General features: G+C 40.7%; 1 protein-coding gene across 1 annotated transcript in view; it reads right to left on the bottom strand.

Moving 5' to 3' along the window:
- Positions 1-22,656, bottom strand: part of DDX10 (DEAD-box helicase 10) — a 311,316-nt gene extending 288,660 nt beyond the window's left edge. Inside the window, exons 1-7 of the mRNA XM_068988708.1 lie at positions 22,471-22,656; positions 11,871-11,931; positions 10,709-10,839; positions 9,509-9,667; positions 8,308-8,428; positions 7,246-7,435; positions 2,060-2,186 (exon numbers count right to left, since the gene is read on the bottom strand). Of these exons, the coding sequence (XP_068844809.1) occupies positions 2,060-2,186; positions 7,246-7,435; positions 8,308-8,428; positions 9,509-9,667; positions 10,709-10,839; positions 11,871-11,931; positions 22,471-22,656 (975 nt within the window). The remainder of the gene's footprint in view (positions 1-2,059; positions 2,187-7,245; positions 7,436-8,307; positions 8,429-9,508; positions 9,668-10,708; positions 10,840-11,870; positions 11,932-22,470) is intronic.
- Between the last annotated feature and the right edge of the window lie 1,618 nt (positions 22,657-24,274).

Below are 24,274 nucleotides of genomic sequence, written 5' to 3'. Positions count from 1 at the left end.
ACATACTTACAAATGAATACTAGTGATTGTTAAACTGAGGCAGAGTCCAGCATCATTTTATTCCGTTTCTCTAATATAGGTGTTAAGAACATCTTTTTCATGAAAATACAGAAAATGGACTAGAAAGAACCTTAACTTTTTGAGTTCCTATAAAATATGTCACAATGATATATTACAAAAATTCCATCTATCAGCTGCTGCTGCTAAGTCGCTTCAGTCATGTCTGACTCTGTGCGACCCCATGGACAGCAGCCCACCAGGCTCCTCCGTTTACAGGATTCTCCAGGCAATAATACTGGAGTGGGCTGCCATTTCCTTCTCCACATCTATCAGCTAGTAACTCCATTAAGTTTTCCTTCAAATTTTGTTGAAAGAATGGGAAACCACCGAATTACAAAATTGACTCACTACCCCAGCATTAAAGTTATTCATTTTCTCATATAATACTCTAGTGCTAGGAAGATTCTCTGATCCTGAGACAATACACCAGGCGTAAGGGACTCCTCCTTCCTTTTCTAAGGTTTTTTAAAAGGCTACTGTGAAAGCGGAGATGAGAACAAACCCACAGACAAGACCGCAGATACACTCTTAGGCAACCAATCTCAGGGAAGCACACATGGAAATGGAAGAACTACAGAAACAGAAGATCAACCAAGACCCTAAGAAAAAGTTAAGCATGGTTTAAACTGCATGGTAGCAAGAGGGGTGTTGAGAGGTGGTAAAACTAACAACTGTCAACAGATTGAATGTGAGTTAAAGACAGGAAAGAATTTAAGATTTCATCATTTAATGAGATGGGGAAGAGTTGGAGGGAGCAGATCTCAGAAATAGGAAATCTTAAATTGTTTACCCAAATGGAAATATCTAGAAGTCAAATGGATACACAAGTCAGGGGCTCAGGAAAGAAGTCAAGGCTTAAGATGTAAATTTGGCAATTGTTAGAATACAGACAGCATTTAAAGTCACAGAACTGAAGAGGTATAGAAAGAATATAGATCAAAAAAGGGCAGAGTACACTTTTTCCACTGTGAAGAGGCAAAGCAGAGTATTACAGAGTAAACACTTTAAACATTAACCCTTAAAATTATTTTCTTGTATGTAAATATGAAAAACATCCATTCTTTAGGAAAATATAAAATTCTAAAAATCTAAAAGAAGTCCTAAAAAATCTGAAGTCATTCCTTACATGGAAAAATAATGAAGTTCTGTGCTTTCCTCAAAATAGAGACAGAACACTACTTATCTTCCCCATAAATTGGAGGAAAACTCACTGCATATTCATCATGCTAAGCTACTGCAAAAGCTATACATCTAGAAATCAATCTACTACATACCAACAACTATATGTTCTCAGGAAATCTGAAATATAGTAAAAGAAAAGTAACATACAAAAACAAACCATAGTTTCTTCTCTTAAAGAGAAAAGACCAAGTTTTCTTATACATCACTGAATCCTTTACTTATAAGCACATGACTAGTGTTCAAGAAATGCTGATAAACAAAGGCAGATATAATGAAAACACTACCAAAGGACAAAGGAAGGTGCAATTCATTGTCAAAAGAGGGTTGGGGAGTGTCAGGAAAGGACTTTCAGGCATGAAACTTGAGCTTGAGCTTAGCCTTAAAGGACAGTAATCATTCCTCCAGATAGAGGCACACAGGGAGATAAGCAGATCAGCATGAACAAAGACAAAGAGGCAGGGAAATAAATGGCGTATTCACAGAGGGTAAGGTAGACATTAGGTCATAAAGACCTCTAGTTAGCCTAGCCATTCAACTGTTGTTCTACCAATATTTACTGAGGACTACCATATTCTAAGTATTGTGCTAGATGCTAACAACACTGAAGTAAAAACCGTTTTTGCCTTTCCTTATTGAGCTTGAAGTCTCATCCATGGGTTCCTTTAAAAATGAAGACACAAGATTCTCATTATCTACAAATTTCTTCACATTTAGCCCTGCATTATTAAAAAAGAAAAGTAGCATTTTATAACTGAAATTTGAAATTTATACATGATAATTCAACATGAATAACTTAAGAACAATAAACACTAAGTACCTCTTTACAACTGGAGAAAAATACAATACTTTTCTTCTTCAGGTGGCTTCTCAAAAAGGAATACAGCACACTTATTTTTTGCTGCAGCTCACAAACTATGTAGTTCTGTTCCAAAGTAGCAGGGGTGCTTATGCAAATAAGAGGGAAAATATTAAAAATATGTCACATTGGTAACTTTGAAATCCAGACCGAAAAATAAAACAAATGTTAATAATGGTATGCCTCCCAAGCAAATCTTTCATACACACATACATACATATCCCCAAAACAACTTTCTCTATTGCCCCTTAGGAAATGAATACAGCACTATGTCCAAAATACACTCAAAATCATTTACAGATTAAATATCAAAAATATACTTGATCTCCAAGGGGGAAGAATGGGGAAAGGAATAGTTAGGGAGTTTGGGATTGCCGTGTACACACTGCTATATTTAAAATGGATAACCAACAAGGACCTACTGTACAGCATAGGGAACACTGCTCAATGTTATGTGGCAGCCTAGATGGGAGGGGAGTTTGGGGGAGAATGGATACATGTATACGTATGGCTGAATCCCTTTGCTATCCACCTGAAACCATCACAACATTGTTAATCGGCTATACTCCAATATAAAATAAAAAGTTTAAACATATATATACACACATATATATAGATATACACACGCAAACAGGGGTCACCTCTACAACAGTAGGGTCAAGGATCAATTGAAGGATATAAGGGAACTTGCTGGGCTGATACTAAGGTTCTACCTCTTAGTGGGGCCTTGGGTTACAGAGACATACACATTTATCAAAACTGAGCAAATTTACTCAATTTGTTCATAGCATTATATGTAAATCTTATATCAAGAAAGAAAATCTCTATACAAATATTTAACTCTAGCTACTGATATACATACTGAAATGTTTAAAAGAAGTGTACAGATGTCTGCCAATTTCTTTGAAATGCATCAAAAATAAGATGGGTTGATATACAGAGGGATGGATAAATGGACAGTAAATGGATGCTACCATCAAGTAGCATCCAGGTGGTGGGTATAGGGTTTTAACTGTAAACTTCTTTCAACCGTACATGTTTGAAATCTCTCATAATAAAAATGTTATAGAGAAATACACATGCATTTACTCTTTGAACTAATAAACCTACTTTTAGGATTCTGTTCCAAAAAATTATCTGGTAAAAACACAAAAAGATATACTATCATTTAATTTACATGGCAAAAAAAAAAAAAGAAAAGATGGAAATCAACCCATATGTCCATCAGTAAAAAACCTGTGGAATGAACCACTGTACCTCCACACAATTATGTAACATACAACTATAAAAAAGGAATGACGAATCTATATAGTGCTATGATGTAATCACTAAGGAATATTGTTAACTGAAAGAAGCAAAATTTGATACCATTTATGGGACTGAAGGTATATATACATTCATGCACATACAGGCATCCCTTGGGTGCATGTTTATATAAAGGGAAAAAAGGGAAGCCTCTTGATGAACGTGAAAGAGGAGGATGAAAAAGCTAGCTTAAAACTCAAAATTCAGAAAACTAAGATCATGGTATCCAGTCCCATCATGTCATGGCAAATAGATGGGGAAACAGTGGAAACAGTGGCTGACTTTATTTTCTTGGGCTCCAAAATCACTGCAGATGGTGACTGCAGCCATGAAATTAAAAGACGCCTGCTCCTTGGAAGAAAAGTTACGACCAACCTAGACAGCATATTAAAAAGCAGAGACATCACTTTGCCAACAAAGGTCCGTCTAGTCAAAGCTATGGTTTTTCCAGAAGTCATGTATGGAAGTGAAGAGTTGGACTATAAAGAAAGCTGAGCACCGAAGACTTGATGCTTTTGAACTGTGGTGTTGGAGAAGACTCTTGACAGTCCCTTGAACTGCAAGGAGATCAAATCAGTCTATCCTAAAGGAAATCAGTCCTGAATATTCATTGGAAGGACTGATGCTGAAGCTGAATCTCCAATACTTTGGCCACCTCATGCAAAGAACTGACTCACTGGAGAAGACCCTGATGCTGGGAAAGACTGATGACAAGAGGAGAAGGGGACGTCAGAGGATGAGATGGTTGGATGGCATCAGTGACTCGATGGGCATGAGTTTGAGCAAGCTCTGGGAGTTGGTGGACAGGGAAGCCTGGCATGCTGCAGTCCATGGGGTCGCAGAGTCAGACATGACTGAACGGACAGCAATATAAAAGAAACACAATGGTGTACTTCTGCGTATAATCTGATACACTACTCAGAAAGATTCAACTCTGATTTTTCTGATCCTTTACAATTTGAGAGTAAATGTTCTTTTATGCCTTAAAATATTCTCAAACATAATCTCTCAGGGTTTATGAACCAAACTGTAAAGCTGGTAAAGGGGAAAATTCAATAACAATATTAAACAAAATTCAACAGTAGCTGCTTTTTATAGTGCTTCTGGTGAATTTGAAATTACAGAGTATTGCAGTCATTACCAGATAAGCTGCAGTTTTGTAAATTATGTTGCTAAATATCTGCCTTCTACCTTCTAAAATGTTTTCTGAAAGTCACATCTTTTACAAATGATGGAACTGCTTTCAAGAATTATTTATGTAGTAAACAATTTTTACACTCAGTTTTTTCTAACTAACTCTATGATCTACAGATAAAGACCAACTATTATCTACAGAAACTGGGGACAGGGATAATACGTACAATTAATTTGCAATTTAGAGACCATCTAATATTGAAAAATAGGTGTCTAGTAAAGACACTAGTGAGTTTTTAAAACAGGAAGAGAAAGTGAAAGTGAAGTCGCTCAGTCATGTCTGACTCTTTGCAACCCCATGGACACCAGGCTCCTCCGTCCATGGGATTTTCTAGGTAAGAGTACTGGAGTGGGTTGCCTTTTCCTTCTCCAGGGAACTTCCCAACCCAGGGATTGAACACAGGTCTCCCACATTGTAGACAGACGCTTTACCGTCTGAGCCACCAGGGAAGTCAAAACAGGAAGAAAGCAGACAGACAAAAAAAAGAAAGAAAGAAAGAAAATCTAAAGACCTAAACAGTCTTTAGACTATCAAATTAATTGTACTAAGAATTTCAATAGCTATCTCAACACAACTTTAAAACAAAACCAATGTCTACTCAATGGTAAGCCAAGGAGGTAACTATACCTCATATATATCCTGCTATCCCATTCCTGAGGAGTTCTTGATAACCAAAGCTACCAGAACTCAGATTTTCCAAAGTTCATTCATTAGGATCATCAGGAAGTATAGAATTTAGCCTCTTCTCAGGCTTTTTTTAATCCTAGACATCTATTGGTTGAACAAAGTCAAGGTGGCCCTAAATGCCCATATTCCCTGCATTTAAAGACTTTCCAAGAGGATAACTCAATTCATTTTCCCAATATATTTCTTTTCATGATAGCATTTCACAGCAAGAAGTGAAAGAGATAATGGTAGGGGTGAGCCCACATTGAGATCATCAACACAGATTTAATTTAAAGTCACTGGAAAACGTTTCTCAAAGTCATATCTGTCCACAGTCTGCATGTATATATATATGTATGTATGATTCATACCAAACATACATACATTTTCAGCTGTCATAATATCAAAATATACTTTAAAACATATTTCCCCCAATCCTTACATATCTCTCTCTCTCACACACATACACACACCCCTTCTACTGCCACAAAGACCAGGAGTCCCCAGCCGCGGTAGCAGTTGTGGCCTGGTAGGAATCAGGTCTCACAGCAGGAAGTGAGCGAGCAAAACTTCAGCTGCATTTACTGCCACTCCCCATCTCATTACCACCTGACCTCTGTCTCCTGTCAGATCAGCAGCACTAGGTTCTCAAAGGAGCGTGAAACCTACTAAGCTTGAATCATTCAGAAACCAGTGCACCCCACCCCACCCCACCCCCAATGTCAGTAGAAAACTTGTCTTCCACAAAATTGGTCCCTGGTATCAAAAAAGTAGGAGATGGCTGACACAGACACATATCTTACTTTCCAGTTTTAGTGAGACCAAAACAAAACAGCCATTGCTGGAATATTTTAAATAGAAAAGTATTTTGCTAAACACTAATGCATTTGATAAAATGTGCTCCATAGCACATTCAATTCAGTTCAGTCACTCAGTCGTGTCTGACTCTTTGCGACCCCATGAAATGCAGCACGCCAGGCCTCCCTGTCCACCACCAACTCCCGGAGTTCACTCAAACTCACATCCATCGAGTCAGTGATGCCATCCAGCCATCTCATCCTCTGCCGTCCCCTTCTCCTCCTGCCCCCAATCCCTCCCAGTATCAGAGTCTTTTCCAATGAGTCAACTCTTCGCATGAGGTGGCCAAAGTACTGGAGTTTCAGCTTCAGCATCATTCCTTCCAAAGAACACCAAGGACTGATCTCCTTTAGAATGGACTGGTTGGATCTCCTTGCAGTCCAAGGGACTCTCAAGAGTCTTCTCCAACACCACAGTTCAAAAGCATCAATTCTTCGGCACTCAGCTTTCTTCACAGTCCAACTCTCACATCCATACATGACTACTGGAAAAACCATAGCCTTGACTAGATGGACCTTTGTTGGCAAAGTAACGTCCCTGCTTTTGAATATGCCATCTAGGTTGGTCATAACTTTCCTTCCAAGGAGTAAGTGCCTTTTAATTTCATGGCTGCAATCACCATCTGCAGTGATTTTGGAGCCCCCAAAAATAAAATCTGACAGTTTCCACTGCCCTGCATAATACAGCTAAAAAAAAAAGATTCTAAACCAAAATAATTTTGATAAATGCAGAAAGCTTTATTCATCTCCCACTGCTTTTAAGAATCACAATATTCATAAAAATATCAAAGGTTCTGAAAAGTCTTAAGAAAAAACTGCTTTGCCATAACTCAACATTTGCTATTTAACTATCCAGGTACACGTTTTCCCACCTTATTCCCATTTTATGAGGGGAATTTGTTCCCCACACCACAATTTGGGAACTACTGCATTAGAGTTGTCTCACATTTAAAGGTGTATTGAGAATTTAAATAATTTTTACCACTATATTCACTATGCTTTGCATATTTAATCAGTAACATTAATATGCTTTCCTAGAAATGCATATTAATTTGAAATATTAAATTCTCAATTAAAAAAAGAACCCTGATTTTGATTCAAATATGATTTTAAATAATACATACCTGTATTTTGCCTTTTCATGAACCCAAACATACTCAGGATTTTTCAAACTCAAGCGTGCAAGGTCCTTTACAGATTTGGTTTGTGTAGCTGAGAAAAGCAAAGTCTGACGTTTCTTGGGAAGGTTTTCAATAATAGCATTCATGGTGTCAGCAAAGCCCATATCCAAGATTCTATCTGCTTCATCAAGAACTAAAAAGGAAAAATGCACACTCAACTACAATATTTAACATATACATTAAGCTAAAAGCAATATGGTATTCTGGATTGGATTCTAGAACAGAAAAGGGGATTTAGTTGAAAAACTGGTGAAATAAAAAAAGAAGTTTGGAATTATTAAATAAATACACTAATGTTAGGGCTTCCCAGGTGGCTCAGTGGTAAAGAATCCGCCTGCCAATGCAGGAGACTTGGGTTCGATCCCTGGTGGAGGGGCAGGGTTGGGGAAATCCTCTGAAGGAGGAAATGGTAACCCATTCCAGTATTCTTGCCTGAAAAATTCCATGGACAGAAGAGGCAGGCTGGCTACAGTCTATGGGGTCACAAAGAGTCAGACACGACTGAGAAACTCAGCAGGGGCACACACACACACATGCCAATGTTAGTAACTTACTTTGGCAAAGGTACCAAAGTTACAGAATATGTTACAATGGGGAAACTGAGGGAAGGAAGGGTATAGAGGAACTGTCTGTACTACCACTGCAACTATTCTATAAAGCTAAAATTATTCCGAGACAAAAAGTTGATTTAAAAAATACACAATAGGTAACATCATAAGTAGGTAATTTTTATCTTTCACCTTAAAAGATAACTCTTAGCAGTGTCAAACACTGAGGAATCTAATTTCATATGCAGTGGAGTGCTTATCTCTTTCTGACTCTTCTGACTTAAAAAGGTCTCAGTTGTACTCTCTGGATTTAGAACTATACGTCAAAAAATTGCTTCGAGTTCTTTTTAAGATTTTTAATCACAGTATTTATTCAATAAAACATTTCTATCACTAAAATTTATTAGAGCTTGCTCCTAAGACTGAGACTATTTTCATAACTATTCATTAGACTTACCTAACATTTGGAGATTGGTAGCATGAAAACATATTGTTTCATCCATGTGTTGAAGAAGCCGACCCGGTGTGCAAACAAGTATATTTATGTTATTGATCCTCTCAGCTTCATGCTTCAGATCCTGAAAACAGTTGTTTCCTTTGATTACAGACACATCACTGAGCAGCCTGTGTACCAAAACTATAGAAGCCATCTACATGTGGCATTTCATCATAGCAATGTAGATACTCTAGAAATAAATGTAGCTTCTCCCTTATGTTTCTACAGCCTATCCAAATTTCTGGGCCAATTACAAGTCCTTAGTTAAGGACTAAAGAACTCAGAGTTCCTCTAGATCCTTAATCATATGCAGGATTTTGAAGCCATGAGAAATACATGAATGCTCTAAGTCTTTACCTCCTCCTGTGTCTGCCAGAATCGACTTAAAAACTAGAATTAAACCCAATCTTTAAGTCAGAATCCAGGAACAATGAACAGGCTCTGTGATATCACTCACTGAATTTCCTGAACTGCCAAAAAAAAAGAGTTGAGTTCTCCAATTTCTAGAAAATCCCTCCTCAAAAGAAGAGCCACAGAATGTTATTTGTTAAAGCTGGGTGACAGGTACATGAGTATGTGAGGACTTGTGATATTGATTCTTTTCTTGGGCATGTCTACATATAAATTCAAGAATTCAAGTATTTATCCTCACAACCTAGAAGAGACTTGAGCAGAAACAAGCAGTCCAGGTAAACTAAAAGAAAAAGAAGTAAAGCAGCAGGCTTTACCAGGACCTAAAATAAACACTCCTCAAAACAACCTTCTATTCAGCTTCCTATCTTCTGCTGCTGACCCAGCAATGTTCTGAATTATTCAACCTCTCAGATACTTTATTGAAAGGAACTAATCCACATACTGAAATGATACCTTTCCCAATGAATATTAGATTAGATTAGATTAGAATAGATTTTTCATGTTAGTGGGAATTAATAAATCTCAGAGAATCTGATCAATCCAGATATCCTGACAAAACAAACTTTCTGGACCTGCAAAACTCAAAGATTCCAGATGATAGTGACCACACCAGGATGCTACCACCTACTGTCTAGGGGGCCAGCCTGTCTGTTTAGATGAAATCTCCACTGCTTCCTGGTCAACTGCCATAGTGCTCCAACATAAGGCATGGAAGGAAAGAAAGAAGGACAAGGATAAAAAGACAAACCTTTCCACCGATGATGAGGCCAGCTGAAAAGTCATGATTCTTCCCTACTTTTCGGAGAACCTCAAATGTCTGATAGGCCAGTTCTCTTGTAGGTGATATAATCAGAACCCCCAGCCCATCTGCTGAGGTCCACTGCAGGCGATACAAGGCTTCCAGCACCTCAAAAAAGAAAAAATCCACGTTCAGTAAGTCCTTCAGAGAGCCAGCTTTTTGACTGCCTTGCCACTCCAAATCAGAAGCACCTTACAAGAAGAAAGCATACCGTCATGAGTCTCAATCAGAAGAAACTGTTTGCTTTGTTTCTCCTTTTCCTTCTATCCATCAGAGCATCCTTCCCCAAGTCACAGAGGGAAGGAACAGAAGCCCCATGGCAGCTCAGCTGCTACCGGAGACAAGCCATGAGGAGACTGGCGATCAGTGGAAGGTCTGTACAGCCCACAGGCCATTAAAACATATTCCAGAAAAATATCTGTCATCATTTTCCGAACAGAAACCACATTAAAATAAACTTTGTATAACTGCTATAGTTATACAGTGACTAGAATTTTCAAAATGTTGCTATAAAAAATTAAGATTTGAGAGAAAAATGACTTTGTAACACTCGGAACCAAAAACCAAATGTGATTATTCAGCAGAAATTAAAAAGACCAACCACATAACAGATATAAATGAATTCCTCAGAGGCTCTATTGTTTTACTGCTATAAAAGACAATGTCCCAGAAAAATCTCAATGAATGACTTTAGAGTGAGCATGTTTCGGCTTTATTTTAAACAAGTGGCAAGCATAAATGCGACTCGCAGGTTTGCAAGAGAACAGAAACAGCCCTCCCCGCCACCCCATCAGGCTCACTGCAGAGCAGAACCACTCTGACTTGCCACCCTGGAACACCCCATAACCTTCAGGAATTCAGGCTTGTGAACACATATAACAATTTATTCCTTCAGTAAGTGATGGAGTGCCCACCACGTGCGAGGTGCTATATTAGGACATGGGGAATACAACAGATAACAAGAGCGATGCGGCACCTGTCTGATAGAGCCAGCATTCTAGCCAAGGAAACCCAACACCAAACAACTCCTCACATAGTTATCTATTTCTACCAAACAACTCTTCACATAATTATCTATTTCTGTCTAGGCACAGAATGCTTTCAAATCATGTAACAAAGGACCTGACCCAACATGAAAAAACCACTTACTGGAACAAGAAAGGCCAAAGTCTTGCCAGATCCAGTCTTGGCAGCCCCGAGAACATCTTTACCTTGCAAAGCCAACCCAATGGTCTGCTTCTGTATCTCAGTTACCAAACGGTACTGGGCTTCTTGCAAACCTGCAAGTACAGAGGGGAAGAAAATGACACTTTTGAGCATCCCTGATGCATGTGGGCATCCACAGTTCAGGGGTGCCGAACTGTGCACCCCTCACTCCCAGAATTCATATGTTGAATCCCAACCGCCAGTATTTAGACTGCAACCATATTTGGAGACAGGCGATTAAAGAGGTGATTAAGTTAAAATGAGTCCATTGGAGTGGGCCTTAATCCAATCGGAAAGAAAGGAAGAAAGTGAAGTAGCTCAGTGTCCAACTCTTTGGGATCCAGTGGATTGTAGCCTACCAGGCTCCTCTGTCCATGGGATTCTCCAGGCAAGAATACTGGAGTGGGTTGCCATTCCCTGCTCCAGGGGATCTTCCTGACCCAGGGATCGAACCCGGGTCTCCTGCATTGCAGGCAGATGCTTTATTCTCTGAGCTACCAGGGAAGCCAATCCAATCTGACTGATGTCCTTACAAAAAGGGCAGTTTTGGACACAAAAACAAACACTAGGGGTTTGAGTACACAGAGAGACAACTACTTTACAAAGCACCAGGGGGCTGACCATCCGTAAACCAAGGAAAGAGGCCTGGAACAGAAGCCTCCATTATGGCCCTCGGAGGAAACCACCTCTGCCAGCAATTGATCACAGACTTCCAACCTCCAGAACTATGATAAAACAAATTTCTATTGTTTAAGCCACCCAGTCTGTTATTTTTTTTCTGAAGGCACTAGCAAATCAATACAAAAAAAAAGGTACCACACTTTTGTTTGTTCTCTTGCTTATTTTAATTAACATTTTAATTACTTGGAGGCCCTGGCACCTTGGATTTTTTACTACTGTCTCTTAACCAGTCCAGAAAGAATGAGAATGACAAATCAGTAAAACTTAATTAACATTGTTTCTTGTTACAGGCTTTCATAATATCAAAATTACTTGCCAAAGTAAGATTTTTTTTTTCCAGGTTAAACTTTCTCTAAACTTTTTTCCATTTATAAAAAGGCATCAAGAAATCCAACAATATATCCCAAGATCACTATGAACTTACCTTTCAGTGTTTTTTTGGACAAGGGAAAATCTGAAAATCTTGTAATTTCATTTACATTTATCTGAAAAGTAAAAGGGGACTACATTAGACAAGACAAAATAACATATTGCATCATTCATTTGTTTTGCAACAAAACTAATTTTTGTCTAAACTGTGCTGCTTAGCTCATCATTTGTACTACGGGAATAAATTCAAGCATCACTCTAGTTAAAAACCATCATTCCCTCTAGAAAAAATATGCCTTGAGGAAGCTATCATCAAAAATATAACTTTGTAATCATTTCTACTTTTAAAAAAAAAGGAAACTTCACTCAACATACACGCTACTACCACATACTGCTACCTTCAATATCCCCAAAAACCTCTAAAATGCTAACAACACAATAAGACATCATCACGTCAATTTTAGGAAGAAAATTTACTGTCAGCCCATTCTTCAAATAATATCAGTTTAGGAAGTAAGGGGCAAAATGACTATAAACCAAAGACCACGATGAGAATAGATCTCTTTACACACTTTGGAGAATAAACTGAAATTAGGTGCAGAAATATATCTTGCTAGCACAAACCTCTCAAATCCAACCTGACAACTACTCATTTGGGGGTATACTGAGAGAGGAGTATTATTTAACAATAACCAGTGGAAGTGTCTCTGTAGTGATCTGAAGCCACAATAAGTGACATTTTGCCCTTTAACTTTACATTATCTAATGTTCATCACTGACATTGTTTTATTAACATAAACCCAATTTTCTGGATTTCATTTTACTACAGACGCTGAAAGCAGGAACTTCTCAGATATGGGAATATGTTGCCAAATTACATGATTCACAAAAGGAGAAGGCTGCATTTCTAAGGTTCATTTATTTAAATTACACTCCAGGAAGTAAAGGGATGACACCTTGTATTTCATTTTAGTCTACATATCATCTTTCCCAAGATTCTTAATACAGTCCAGACAGGGTTATTCTCTGGCCTCAAATGATGTAAGACAAATATTAAAACATTGCCTTAATCCCTACAAATCATTTTGGATAACACTGGAAAGGAGGCAGAATCAGTGTATGAGCAATAAAAGGAGAAAAGTTTATTCAAATAATATCCAGTCCTATCAAGGAACCTAAATTAGGAGGTAATTTCCCAAACTGGACGTTAGCTAAAAATCTGTTTTCACAGCAAGTGGAACAGTTATAGAAGCTAGATGGGGATTAAAGCACTCTTTAATCCCCATCAAAGGTATAGTCCACTGGCAAAGTGGGCTACTCTTTGTAACGCACAAAGTGATACACCGTGGTGCACATCTTTCTAAAGTTTACCAACCTCCTAGAGGGAAAGTCTGGAAGAAAGAAGCTCTTCCAGCACTCTACCAACCATTACAACATAAAGCTGGACACAAACACACATACACGCACAAAGCTGTACACTATACACTTAGAAAGAAGTCACCAAAGAAACAAAAAGTTTTTACTTCACTGATACTCTGGAACAACGGTCAGCAAACCATGGCCCAAAGACCAAATCCAATTCCTTTCTTGTTTTGTAAATACAGTTATACTGGAGCACAACTACAACCATTCATTTATATACTATGGCCCATAAAACTTAATATTCACTATTTGGCCCTTTACAGAAAAAGTCTGCCCCCCCCCCCCAACAGCCCCCCGTTCTAAAAGTGAAAGTGAAAGTCTCTCAGTCGTGTCCGACTCTTTGTGACCCCATGGACTGTGTAGTCCATGGAATTCTCCAGGCCAGAATACTGGAGTGGGTAGTCGTTCCCTTCTCCAGGGGATCTTTCGAACTCAAGGATCAAATCCAGGTCTCCTGCATTGCAGGCAGATTCTTTACCAACTGAGCTATCAGAGAAGCTAACAGGGAAGCCCTGTTCTAGAAAACTGTCAATTACAGTCCAAAGAACACTTGGAGGCCACAGCAAAAGATGGCTATGGTTCCTACCGATAAAAAAAAAAAAAAAAAAACTCTCTTTCCCTTTACCTTCATCCTTTTCTTTTCTTAGGGGGAAAAAAAAACACTCTTTGAAAAATCATCAGTCTGTTCAGTCAGTCATGTCCAGCTCTTTTCAATCCCATAGACTGCAGCACGCCAGGCCTCCTTGTCTATCACCAACTCCCGGAGTTTACTCAAACTAATGTCCATTGAGTCAGTGATACCATCCAACCATCTTATCCTCTGTCGTCCCCTTCTCCTCCCGCCTTCAATCTTTCCCAGCATCAGGGTCTTTTCAGATGAGTCAGTTCTTCCCATCAGGTGGCCAAAGTATTGGAGATTCAGCTTCAGCATCAGTCCTTTCAATGAACATTCAGGACTGATCTCCTTTAGGATGGACTGGTTGGATCTCCTTGCAGTCCAAGGGACTCCCAAGAGTCTTCTCCAACACCACAGTTCAAAAGCATCAATTCTTTGGCACTCAGCTTTTCTTACAGTCCAGTTCTCCAGGCACTCTGTCTATCAAATCTAATCCCTTGAATCTATTTCCCACTTCCACCATATAATAGTAAGGGATATGATTTAGATCATACCTGAATGGTGTAGTGGTTCTCCCTACTTTCTTCAATTTAAGTCTGAATTTGGCAATAAGGAGTTCATGAGCTGAGTCACAGTCAGCTCCTGGTCTTGTTTTTGCTGCCTGTATAGAGCGTCTCCATCTTTGGCTGCAAAGAATATAATCAATCTCATTTCGGTACTGACCATCTGGTTATGTCCAGAAAAATCATACACCCTCTAAAATCTGTACCATCATTCTTTTGAAAACAAAGAACAGATGTTTCAGTGATGGTACTCATTAAGAACTTCTCAGCACTGGTGGAAAAGTTAGAGGGGGCAGAGGGAGGGAGACCAGGGTGGAGGCGGGTATCACTTAACCCCTCTCCTTTACTTCTTCCAACTGTCTCATTTCTCACACAAGTGAATGATGCTTTTACATCCCAAAGCATGAGAGAAGAAAGTATTTAAAGCTTCCTAGACGGCAGAGCGTGGTGGGCTGCCATCTATGGGGTCGCACAGAGTCAGATACGACTGGAGCAACTTAGCAGAAGCAGCAGAATGCTCCACCTACTGCAATTAAGAGAAAAAAAGCAATCTACCTCAAATCACACCTGACCAAACTTTGATTAAGAAAAAAAAAATAGATTAGAAAGCAGAGTTCCTATACAGCATAGCTGATTACAATAAAAATATAAACGAATCCCAGGTGCAGAGAGCTTGAGTCATTCAGCAAGTGAAAACAGTTGCTGAACCAAAATAAACAGTTCAACATTTCTCAATAAGCTTCAATCCTCAGCTCTGTATCAGTCCCTTGAGAACACAGGCCCTACGTGGTGGCCTTAGAAATAAGCCCCCTGGAGTTCCCACTGTGGAAGCAGAGCTAACTCATAAATGCCAGCTGTCACCCCTCTAGAGCCACCACTGAAAGTTATGCCTGCCTGGCCTGTGCCCAGTTAATGACCAAGCACCACAGAGGTACCCATTCCCACAGGACAGGGGATTCCTCTGAAGGGCAACTTTGGTTCGAGGACATCCTGTCAGGGGAAGCTTTCTAAAAACAGCGCTGTAGCCTGAGTGCTTCCTACCCACCCTTCTCTCCTCTCTCCTTTCCCTCCCTATTCCTATTCCTTCTCCTTTACCTTTACACTTTCCCCCAATAAATTCCAACTCACTTAATCCCATCTTGGTATCTGCCTCTCAAAGGATCCAAGATCTAGATTATACCAACACCCTAGCCTCTAGACTCTTTAAAGTTTAGATATGGTCCCTAATTGCCTCCCAGAAACTCATCACTGCTTCCAGATAGATTTAAACATAGCTTCTGTATATTATTCCTACTGTTGGTGGAACAAATTAACAAAAACAGTGACTTACACTAATATTTATTTGTTAACTTACAATTCTGCAAGTCAGAAGGCCAAAACCAGTCTCAGTCAGCTAAAATTAATGTGTTGGCAGGGCTGCATTCTTTTGGGCAACTTTAGGAGAGAACCCATTTCCTTGCTTTTTCCAGCTCCTAGAGGCTGCCCACATCCCTTGGCTTATGGTCCCCTTTGTAGTTCTGAAAACTCAGCCAGCACGGCAGTCAAGTCTCTCACTTCACAGCCTCCAGACACTGACTCTTCTGCCTCCCTCCTGCATGTTTAAGGACCCCTCGATAGTTACACTGGGTCCACTTGGATAATCCAGATCAGTCAACACATTTTAAAGTCAGCAATCCTTGCCATATAACTTAATCACAGGTCTGGGGGTAGGATGCTGACATCTCTAGAAGGTCATTATGCTACCTACTACAGCCTTCGAAGCCATTCAGTCTACTTGCAACTCCCTTCTTCAACTTCACCTGAGGCCAATTCTGAAACATATATCATATTCCAAGGAGTAGGCCCCCTCAAAGAACACCACATATTTTCACAGTTTTTTGTATTTCTTCATGTTGCTCTCTCCACCTACAATGTCTGTGGCCAATCTTTTCTACCTGGAGAACACATCATTCAAGAACCAGCTCCACTCATGGCTACCACAAACTGCTATACAGTCCGTGCCCTACACAAAGCCATCTGGTAAGGCTGAGGTGTGGAAGCTGAAATTCAGCCCATTTTCAGCTCCACAGGCCAGGCCTGAGGCTGTGACCACCAAAAGGAAGGGTAGCATGCCCAGAGGAAACACCTTTCTCTCAATCATAGGGCCAAAATGGGCTCTGCACAGAAAAACTGAACCTTTCCCTTAATTATACTATCCCCTTAACTCCACAGCACTGTACATATTTACTATCATTACATTTGTCAAAAATGTATCAATCCCACCCCACCTCCCGAGGGATACAGATGGGGATTTTTTTTCCCCACCTACTTTTACCTATGCTTCAACAACTACCTGTCAAATTGTTTCAAATATCTCTGAATCAGTTGTTCAGTATTTCACCAGAGAGGCTATAAACACCACCTGTGTACTGTCCAATGTAGTAAAACTGTAATGCACAAATTCTACCATCTGAGAAGCCATATGCTGAGGGTATGCCCCATTTTACCTACAATCTGCTCTGACTGTATCCCAGGACTGCTAACCCAGGCAACTGATTTCATACTGCATTTATTTCTTAAGAAAATATTTCTAAAATTTAAAAAAAATAAAAATACTTGATGGGAAAAAACTGCTCCTTCAACTTAGTGAAAAGACTGGGATTTAAATATTTGTGTGCAAAGCAGTAAAACATGGTAATTTGGAGCCCTGGCATCAGACCTATGTCTCCTGGATTAGAACTTTTTCATTTACTGTTTAATATTGTGCCAATTATTGCTGTGTCTTAAAGTTTCATAACATATAATGGGAACAATCTCATAGGGTTGTTTGCTGTGAGGATATGGCAAGTCAACAAGTATAAAAGCTTGATAAATGTTAGTAAATATTATTAAAACAAGAGATCAAAACGAGTGGATCCATGTTACCAAGCAGAGTAAAGTCACCTGGAAAAGGCCAGAGTGCACCAAACATCTAAACACTAAGGGCCTTCTTAAGGACAAGCACTGTGGGACCCATCTTTGGGGTGAGCACAGGGAGTGTATCAATGGCCCAGTGGAAGAGCTGACAAAGAAGTTAAGGCAGTCATCACAGCCTGCTGATGACATAATAAAGGCATACACAAAAAGCTACAGACACACAGTAGCCCTAACCCTACCTGTGGAGGTCAGGAAGAAAACTTGGTGGCAAATCTTGGAGGACAACTAGGTGTCCTCAGGGCGAGAGAAATGGGACTCCTCACTGCAAGCAGTGGAAACATCAAGGAGTCTAGCCAACTCACAATAGCGCAGGTTGCTCTTTCATGTGTGCCTACCACATACCACTTGGCTTATATACGTGACCTCATTTGAGCCCTACAACATTTTCAGTGGTTAATAATCTCTGTTGAATAAAGAAATTGAGACAGAGGAACATTAAGAACTTTGGCTAGTAAACACTTAAACTGAGTGAGATTTAAACCATGTCTGCCTGATCATAAGGAACTTACCCTTTCACTGGACTAGAATATGCTGACATGTTGAAGTGTTTGACTGAAAATAACTGTGAGCCAAGAAGGACTTTAATCAGGAGTAATAATGGACTGGGATTTCATCTTGGAAAGAATCATTCTAGCAGCAATATGGAGACTAGATTAGAAAGCAGTAAGACCTAAGGGACAAACCCCACCACCTGCTTTAGTAACTGAAGGTTTGCTATGCCCGTTTAAGTATTTACAAGGCAAGCTTTTGTGTTACAATGGCAGAGTTGACTAGTTTCACCCTTACAACCTGCAAAACTAAAACCACTGACTATTCTGTCCTGTCTACTGACCCCCATTACAAGCAATAGCTCCTGTGGTAACCCAGGCAAGGGATGACGGAGCCTGAACTAAGGCAAGCAGTGGGGATGGAGAAGTATCTGAGAAACTGAAGAAGCAGGGCTGATCACCAGCGTGACTAACAGAATATGAGTGGTAAGATGGAAGCCTCCAGGATTAATCCTAGGTTTCCAGCTCAGCAGTCTGCTTAGACTGGGGCTGGGATGTGGTAGCTTCCCAGGCGGCAGTAGTAAAGGTAGGTAAAGAACCCACCTGCCAATACAGGAGACATAAGAGACTCAGGTTAGATCCCCGGGTCAGGAAGATTCCCTGGAGGAGGGCGTGGCAACCAATTCCAGTACTCTCGCCTGGAGAATCCGATGGACCGAGGAGTATGGCAGGCTACAGTCCATGGGGCTGCAAAGAGTCAGACAGGACTGAAGCAACTTAGCACACCGGATGTGGTAGCCTAAAGAACAATCCCCAAATATATATCTTACATGACAAAAGTGACTTTGCACAGTGATTAAGATCTTGTCATGGGAGATTATCCTCAATTATCTGAGTAGACCCTAAATGTGATCAAAGCACCCTTACAGAAAAAGGACATAGGTACATGTGACATAGAACAGAAGGCAGTGGGCCTGTGGAGGCAGAAGTTGGACTTACGCAGCCACAGGCCAAGGAAAACAGCCACCAGAAGCTACGAAAGGCAAGAAACAGATGTTCCCCTACAGCCTCTAGAGGGAGTGTGTCCCCACTGACACCTTGATTTCAACCCAGTTAAACTATTTCAGACTTCTAGCTTCCAGAACTGTGACAGAAAAATTTCTGCTGTTTTAAGTCACCATGTTTGTGGTTAATTTGCCATGGTGGCAATATGGAAATAATATACAGACTGTGAATTTAGGAGAAAAAGATAATGAACTCAGTTTTAGATTGGTGGCATTTAAGGTATTTTATGACACAGTCAAATAAAGATGTCCAGTAGCATCGGTGGGGGGGGAAATGATATGAAGTCAGAATAGCTCTGGGTAGAATACAAGGAGTCACAGAAGCCTTGGGATTACATAAGAGAACAGAACAGAGTGAGAAGAAGTAATGGTTGAGGCTCTCCTCCAGAAGCAATTTCAGTCAGATGAAGAAGGGCCCAAAATGTAATCTAAGAGTAATTTACCTTACAATGGCTTATTGAGATGCTGTGTATACAGTGGTAGTAATAAAAATATAACAGGTAATATGTGGAAAATTTATGTGTCAGACATTGTGCAGCACACTTTACACGCATACTTACTAACCACTCATAACTTTCAAACTTGGGAAAGCAGTACAGCAAGGCCATATATTGTCACCCTGCCTATTTAACTTATATGCAGAGTATATCACACAAAACACCAGGCTAGATGAACCCCAGGCTGGAATCAAGATTGCCAGGAGAAATATCAACCACCTCAGATACGTAGATTATACCACTCTAACGGTAGAAAATGAAGAGGAACTAAAGAGCCTCCTGATGAGGGTGAAAAATGAGAGTGGAAAAGCCGACCTAAAACTTAACATTCAAAAAACTAAGATCATGGCATCCAGCACATGAAGGAGAAAAAGTGGAAACAGTGACAGATTTTATTTTCTTGGGCTCCAAAATCACTGTGGACGGTGACTGTAATCATGAATTTAAAAGACACTTGCTCCTTGGAAGGAAAGCTATGACCAACCTAGACAGCATATTAAAAAGCAGAGACATAATTTTGCCAACAAACATCCATCTATTTAAAGCTATAGTCTTTCCAGTATCATGTACAGATGTGAAAGTTGGACCATAAAGAAGACTAAGCACCAAAGAATTGATGCTTTCGAATTGTGGTGCTGGAGAAGGCTCTTAAGAGTCCCTAGGACTGCAAGGAGATCAAACCAGTCAGCCCTAACGGCAGTCAACCCTAAATATTCACTGGAAGGACCGCTGGTGAAGCTCCGATACTTTGGCCACCTGATGTGAAGAGCCAACTCTTGGAAAAGACCTTGATGCTGGGAAAATTGAAGGCAAAAGAGAAGGGAGAGGCAGAGGATGGTTAGATAGCATTACCAACTCAGTGGACATGAATTTGAGGAAACTTCAGATGATAGTGAGCTTCCAAGGTGGTTCAGATGGTAAAGAATCCGCCTGCAATGTGGGAGACCTGGGTTTGACCTGGGAAGATCCCCTGGAGGAGGGCATGGCAACCCACTCCAGTATTCTTGCCTAGAGAATCCCATGGACAAAGGAGCCTGGTGGGCTACAGTCCATGGGGTCACAAAGAGTCAGACACGACTTAGAGACTGAATAACAAGAAAAATCATAACTAATGAAGGTAGATACAATTATTCCTTTTAAAGACAAGAAAAGGGAAGCAGAGTAACTTGCCCAGAGTCACTCATCAGGTGAGCAAAGGTGAGGTGCACATGCATGTTCAGTCGTGTCTGACTCTTTGCAACCCCACAGGTAAGCAAAAACCAGAACCAAATCATCATCATAACTTAAAACCCCCAATCACACACCCACAAATATGTGTGTGTATATGTGTGTGTGTGTATATATATATACATAACCCCAAAACAAACTCTAAGCTTCATCTAACCTTCAATTCAGTCGTTCAATCATGTCCAACTCTTTGCAACCCCATGAATCGCAGCACATCAGGCCTCCCTGTCCATCACCAATTCCTGGAGTTTACCCAAACTCATGTCCATCAAGTCCTCACTTTTGATCTAAGGGTTATTTAAGCAAAAGCTATACCAGCATGACACATGATGACTTTCCAGATATGTCCCACATGTTAAATCCCTGATTACACTGCACTGAAAAGAAGCAATCACTGAAAGGCTGAGTGAGGTGGGTGAAGGCCAACAGACACAGAATTTACAGGGAAGGAAAAGAAAGGGTAGTGACAGTCCCAAGGAGCCTGAGCAGGTAAGAGAAGTCAAGAAGTCAAAATGATAACTACAGGGATGTTCATCTGGGAACATCAGCTACATTGTAGGATGGTAAAGGATCAGAAATGGACCAGGAATCCAGCTTTTCTATGGCAATTCTCAGATGGGGACATGTAACAAGCTGTTGTCCTTCACTTGAGAAAATGAAATAAGTATATTAAGGACGGGTGATATTCAGAGATGCAACTCTGGCATAATGGTTAAAAGCAAAGGCTTTGGAATCAGAGATATGAGTCTTGGTTCCAATTCCACACCACTTAATACATGTGAGAGCTAAAGACAAGTTTCTTATTCTCCTGGATCCTCAAGGTTCTCATCTGTAAAAGGGAAATAAGACCCAATACCTCAGATCAAGTCAAATAATTAATGTAAACCACACGGTGAGTGGCCTACAATGTGTCATTATTTACCATTAGGTTGTATTATTTTTACGAACATTACAAAATCACTGCAGATGGGGACTGAAGTCATAAAATTAAAATATGCTTGCTCCTTGGAAGGAAAGTTATGACCACCCTAGACAGCATATTAAAAAGCAGAGACATTACTTAACCAACCAAGGTCCGTCTAGTCAAAGCTATGATTTTTCCAGTAGTCATGTATGGATGTGAGAGTTGGACTATGAAGAAAGTTGAGCGCCGAAGAATTGATGCTTTTGAACTGTGGTGTTGGAGAAGACTCTTGAGAGTCCCTTGGACTGCAAGGAGAGCCAACCAGTCCATCCTAAAGGAAATCAATCCTGAATATTCATTGGAAGGACTGATGCTGAAGCTGAAACTCCAATACTTTGGCCACCTGATGCAAAGAACTGACTCATCTGAAAAGATCCTGATGCTGGGAAAGATTGAAGGCAGGAGGAGAAGGGGACGACAGAGGATAAGATGGTTGGATGGCATCACCGACTCAATGGCCAAGAGTTTGAATAAACTCCGGGAGTTGGTGATGGGCAGGGAGGTCTGGCGTGCTGCAGTAGTCCTGGGGTCACAAAGAGTCGGACACGACGGAGCGACTGAACTGAACTGATAACTATAATAGCAGTTAATCTCCTTATGCTTAAGGACTACTACATTTTCCCCATTTTATCAAAACCATTGTAGTGAGCCAGAGGGCGGCCTGGTCGGTCAGGAGGCCTGGGCTTGGCACCCAGCAGACCACCTGTGGCCTCAACGGAGCCCCCAGAGACACCTCTCATCCCACCCCCTTCTCCTGCTCCCCAGGCAAGGTCCCAGTGACCGGTCGGCCCGCTCGCCCATGCGGCCCAGTACGGCAAGGACATGCGGCCCCGCGCCCCCTCCCCGGCGCCGGCCTCACCTTCTCGTAATTCTGCATGAGGCGGCTGATAACCTCGCGCTCGACCTGCCACTCGGGTTTCTTCAGCTGCTTCCTCAACTGCTTCTTTTGGCTCTGCTTGTGACTGTGTTTCTTCTTCCAACGATTGAAGCTCCGCACCGGGTCGGGCCGGGCTCCCGTAGCCCGAGAGTCCGCGGTTTTTCCCATCGCGGCGGCGACGGCGACAGCCCACAGCTCGGTGTGACTTGAGACCTCTCGGGCCAAGCGCGGAGATAACGCACTGAGAGGACGCGGAACCGGCGTGGGGCGAGAGCACGAATGCGCAGGCGCGAAACCAGAAGCCCACCCCCGAGCTTTTAAAACCGGGGCACGCGCCGTCCACGGCCTGGGAAAACTGGATGGTGATTGGCGACCTGGAATTCGCGGGGCGGAGCGAATCAGTCTCTGGTGGAAGTAGAGGCGGGGCAATCTGAGGAAGAGGACGGGGCTGAGTGGCTCCTAAAGCATGCGGTCGCTTTAAATAGGCGCACGAGCCCTGCTTGCTGTTACTATGGTGACGTCATACAACTTAACTCTTAAAAGGCTGTTACTTTGCCCTGCCTTTTCCTTGGCAAACCGCAGGCTAACACACATCCCCCAAACCCCAGTATACGTGCACACAAAATCTGTGGATTAGAATTGTGATCCTCGTTTTGCACGTTTCAGCCCAGGGAGCGGAATGATTTGCTGTTGTGTTAATTCTTTGTTGTTGTTTTTTAATATTTTACCCTCTAAGTATAGAGTCTGTGGGGCTTCCAGGTGGCTCAATGGTAAAAAATACACCTAGGAGACGCAAGTTCATTCCCTGGGTCGGAAAGATCCCCTGGAGCAGAAAACGGCAACCCACTCCAGTATTCTTGCCTGAAAAATCCCATAGGCAGAGGAGCTTGGCGGGCTACAGTCCATGGGGTGGCAGAGTCCGACACGACTGAACGAGTGAGCACGTACATAGTCTTTATTACATAGCACTAATAGTTGCATGTATGCTTTTGAAATCCAACTTCAATTTTGAATGTTTAACATTTTGCTGACATACATTTTCATTCTCTTTATCATTTCTTGAAACATGATAAATACCAATCTTTGCACCTATTTGCATTTTTTTCATTCATTGATAGTTTTTAATAAGAACAAATTCCTTCAAGGTACAATAAACAGAATCTAATAAGTTTTCACTATTTTAGAAAGTGTCTATTTTTTAAAAAGTTTCCAAAACTTCCACCTGTGCTGCTTATTTTTATTTTTTAATATGTATTTACTTGGCTGTGTTTGGTCTTCGTTGCAAGATATAACATAAGAGCTTTGTATTTTATCTCAAATGTGTAAAAGTTCGAAAGAGTATATACCCCCCAAAACTGCTAAATTTCAACATTGACTATTTTTGCCTAATGACATTTTATGAGAACAAAGAAACAGGCACTATTACATAATCATCTAATTGCTAAATTATTGTGATAAAATATGTACTTTGGGGATCTTATTTTGACTGCAGAATCAAAGGATTCCCCCCCTTTTTTAAAAAAAACAAATCTGAGTTTTAACAAATAACAAATGTTGGTAAGAATGTAGGAAAAAGGAAACCCTCATACAGTGTTGGTGGGAATGTAAATTGGTGCAGCTGGGAAACATTATGGAGGTTTCTCTAAAAACTAAAAAAGAACAATCATAGGACCCAGCATTCCACTTCTGGGTATGTATCTGGAAAAAAGAAAAAGCATTTTCAAAAAGATACATGCACCCCAATGTTCATAGCAACATCATTCACAATTGTCAAGATATGGCAGCA

The sequence above is a fragment of the Capricornis sumatraensis genome, chromosome 16, assembly GCF_032405125.1.
Source record: "Capricornis sumatraensis isolate serow.1 chromosome 16, serow.2, whole genome shotgun sequence".
Taxonomy (NCBI): Eukaryota; Metazoa; Chordata; class Mammalia; order Artiodactyla; family Bovidae; genus Capricornis; species Capricornis sumatraensis.
This window is presented reverse-complemented; position numbering and strand designations above follow the sequence as displayed.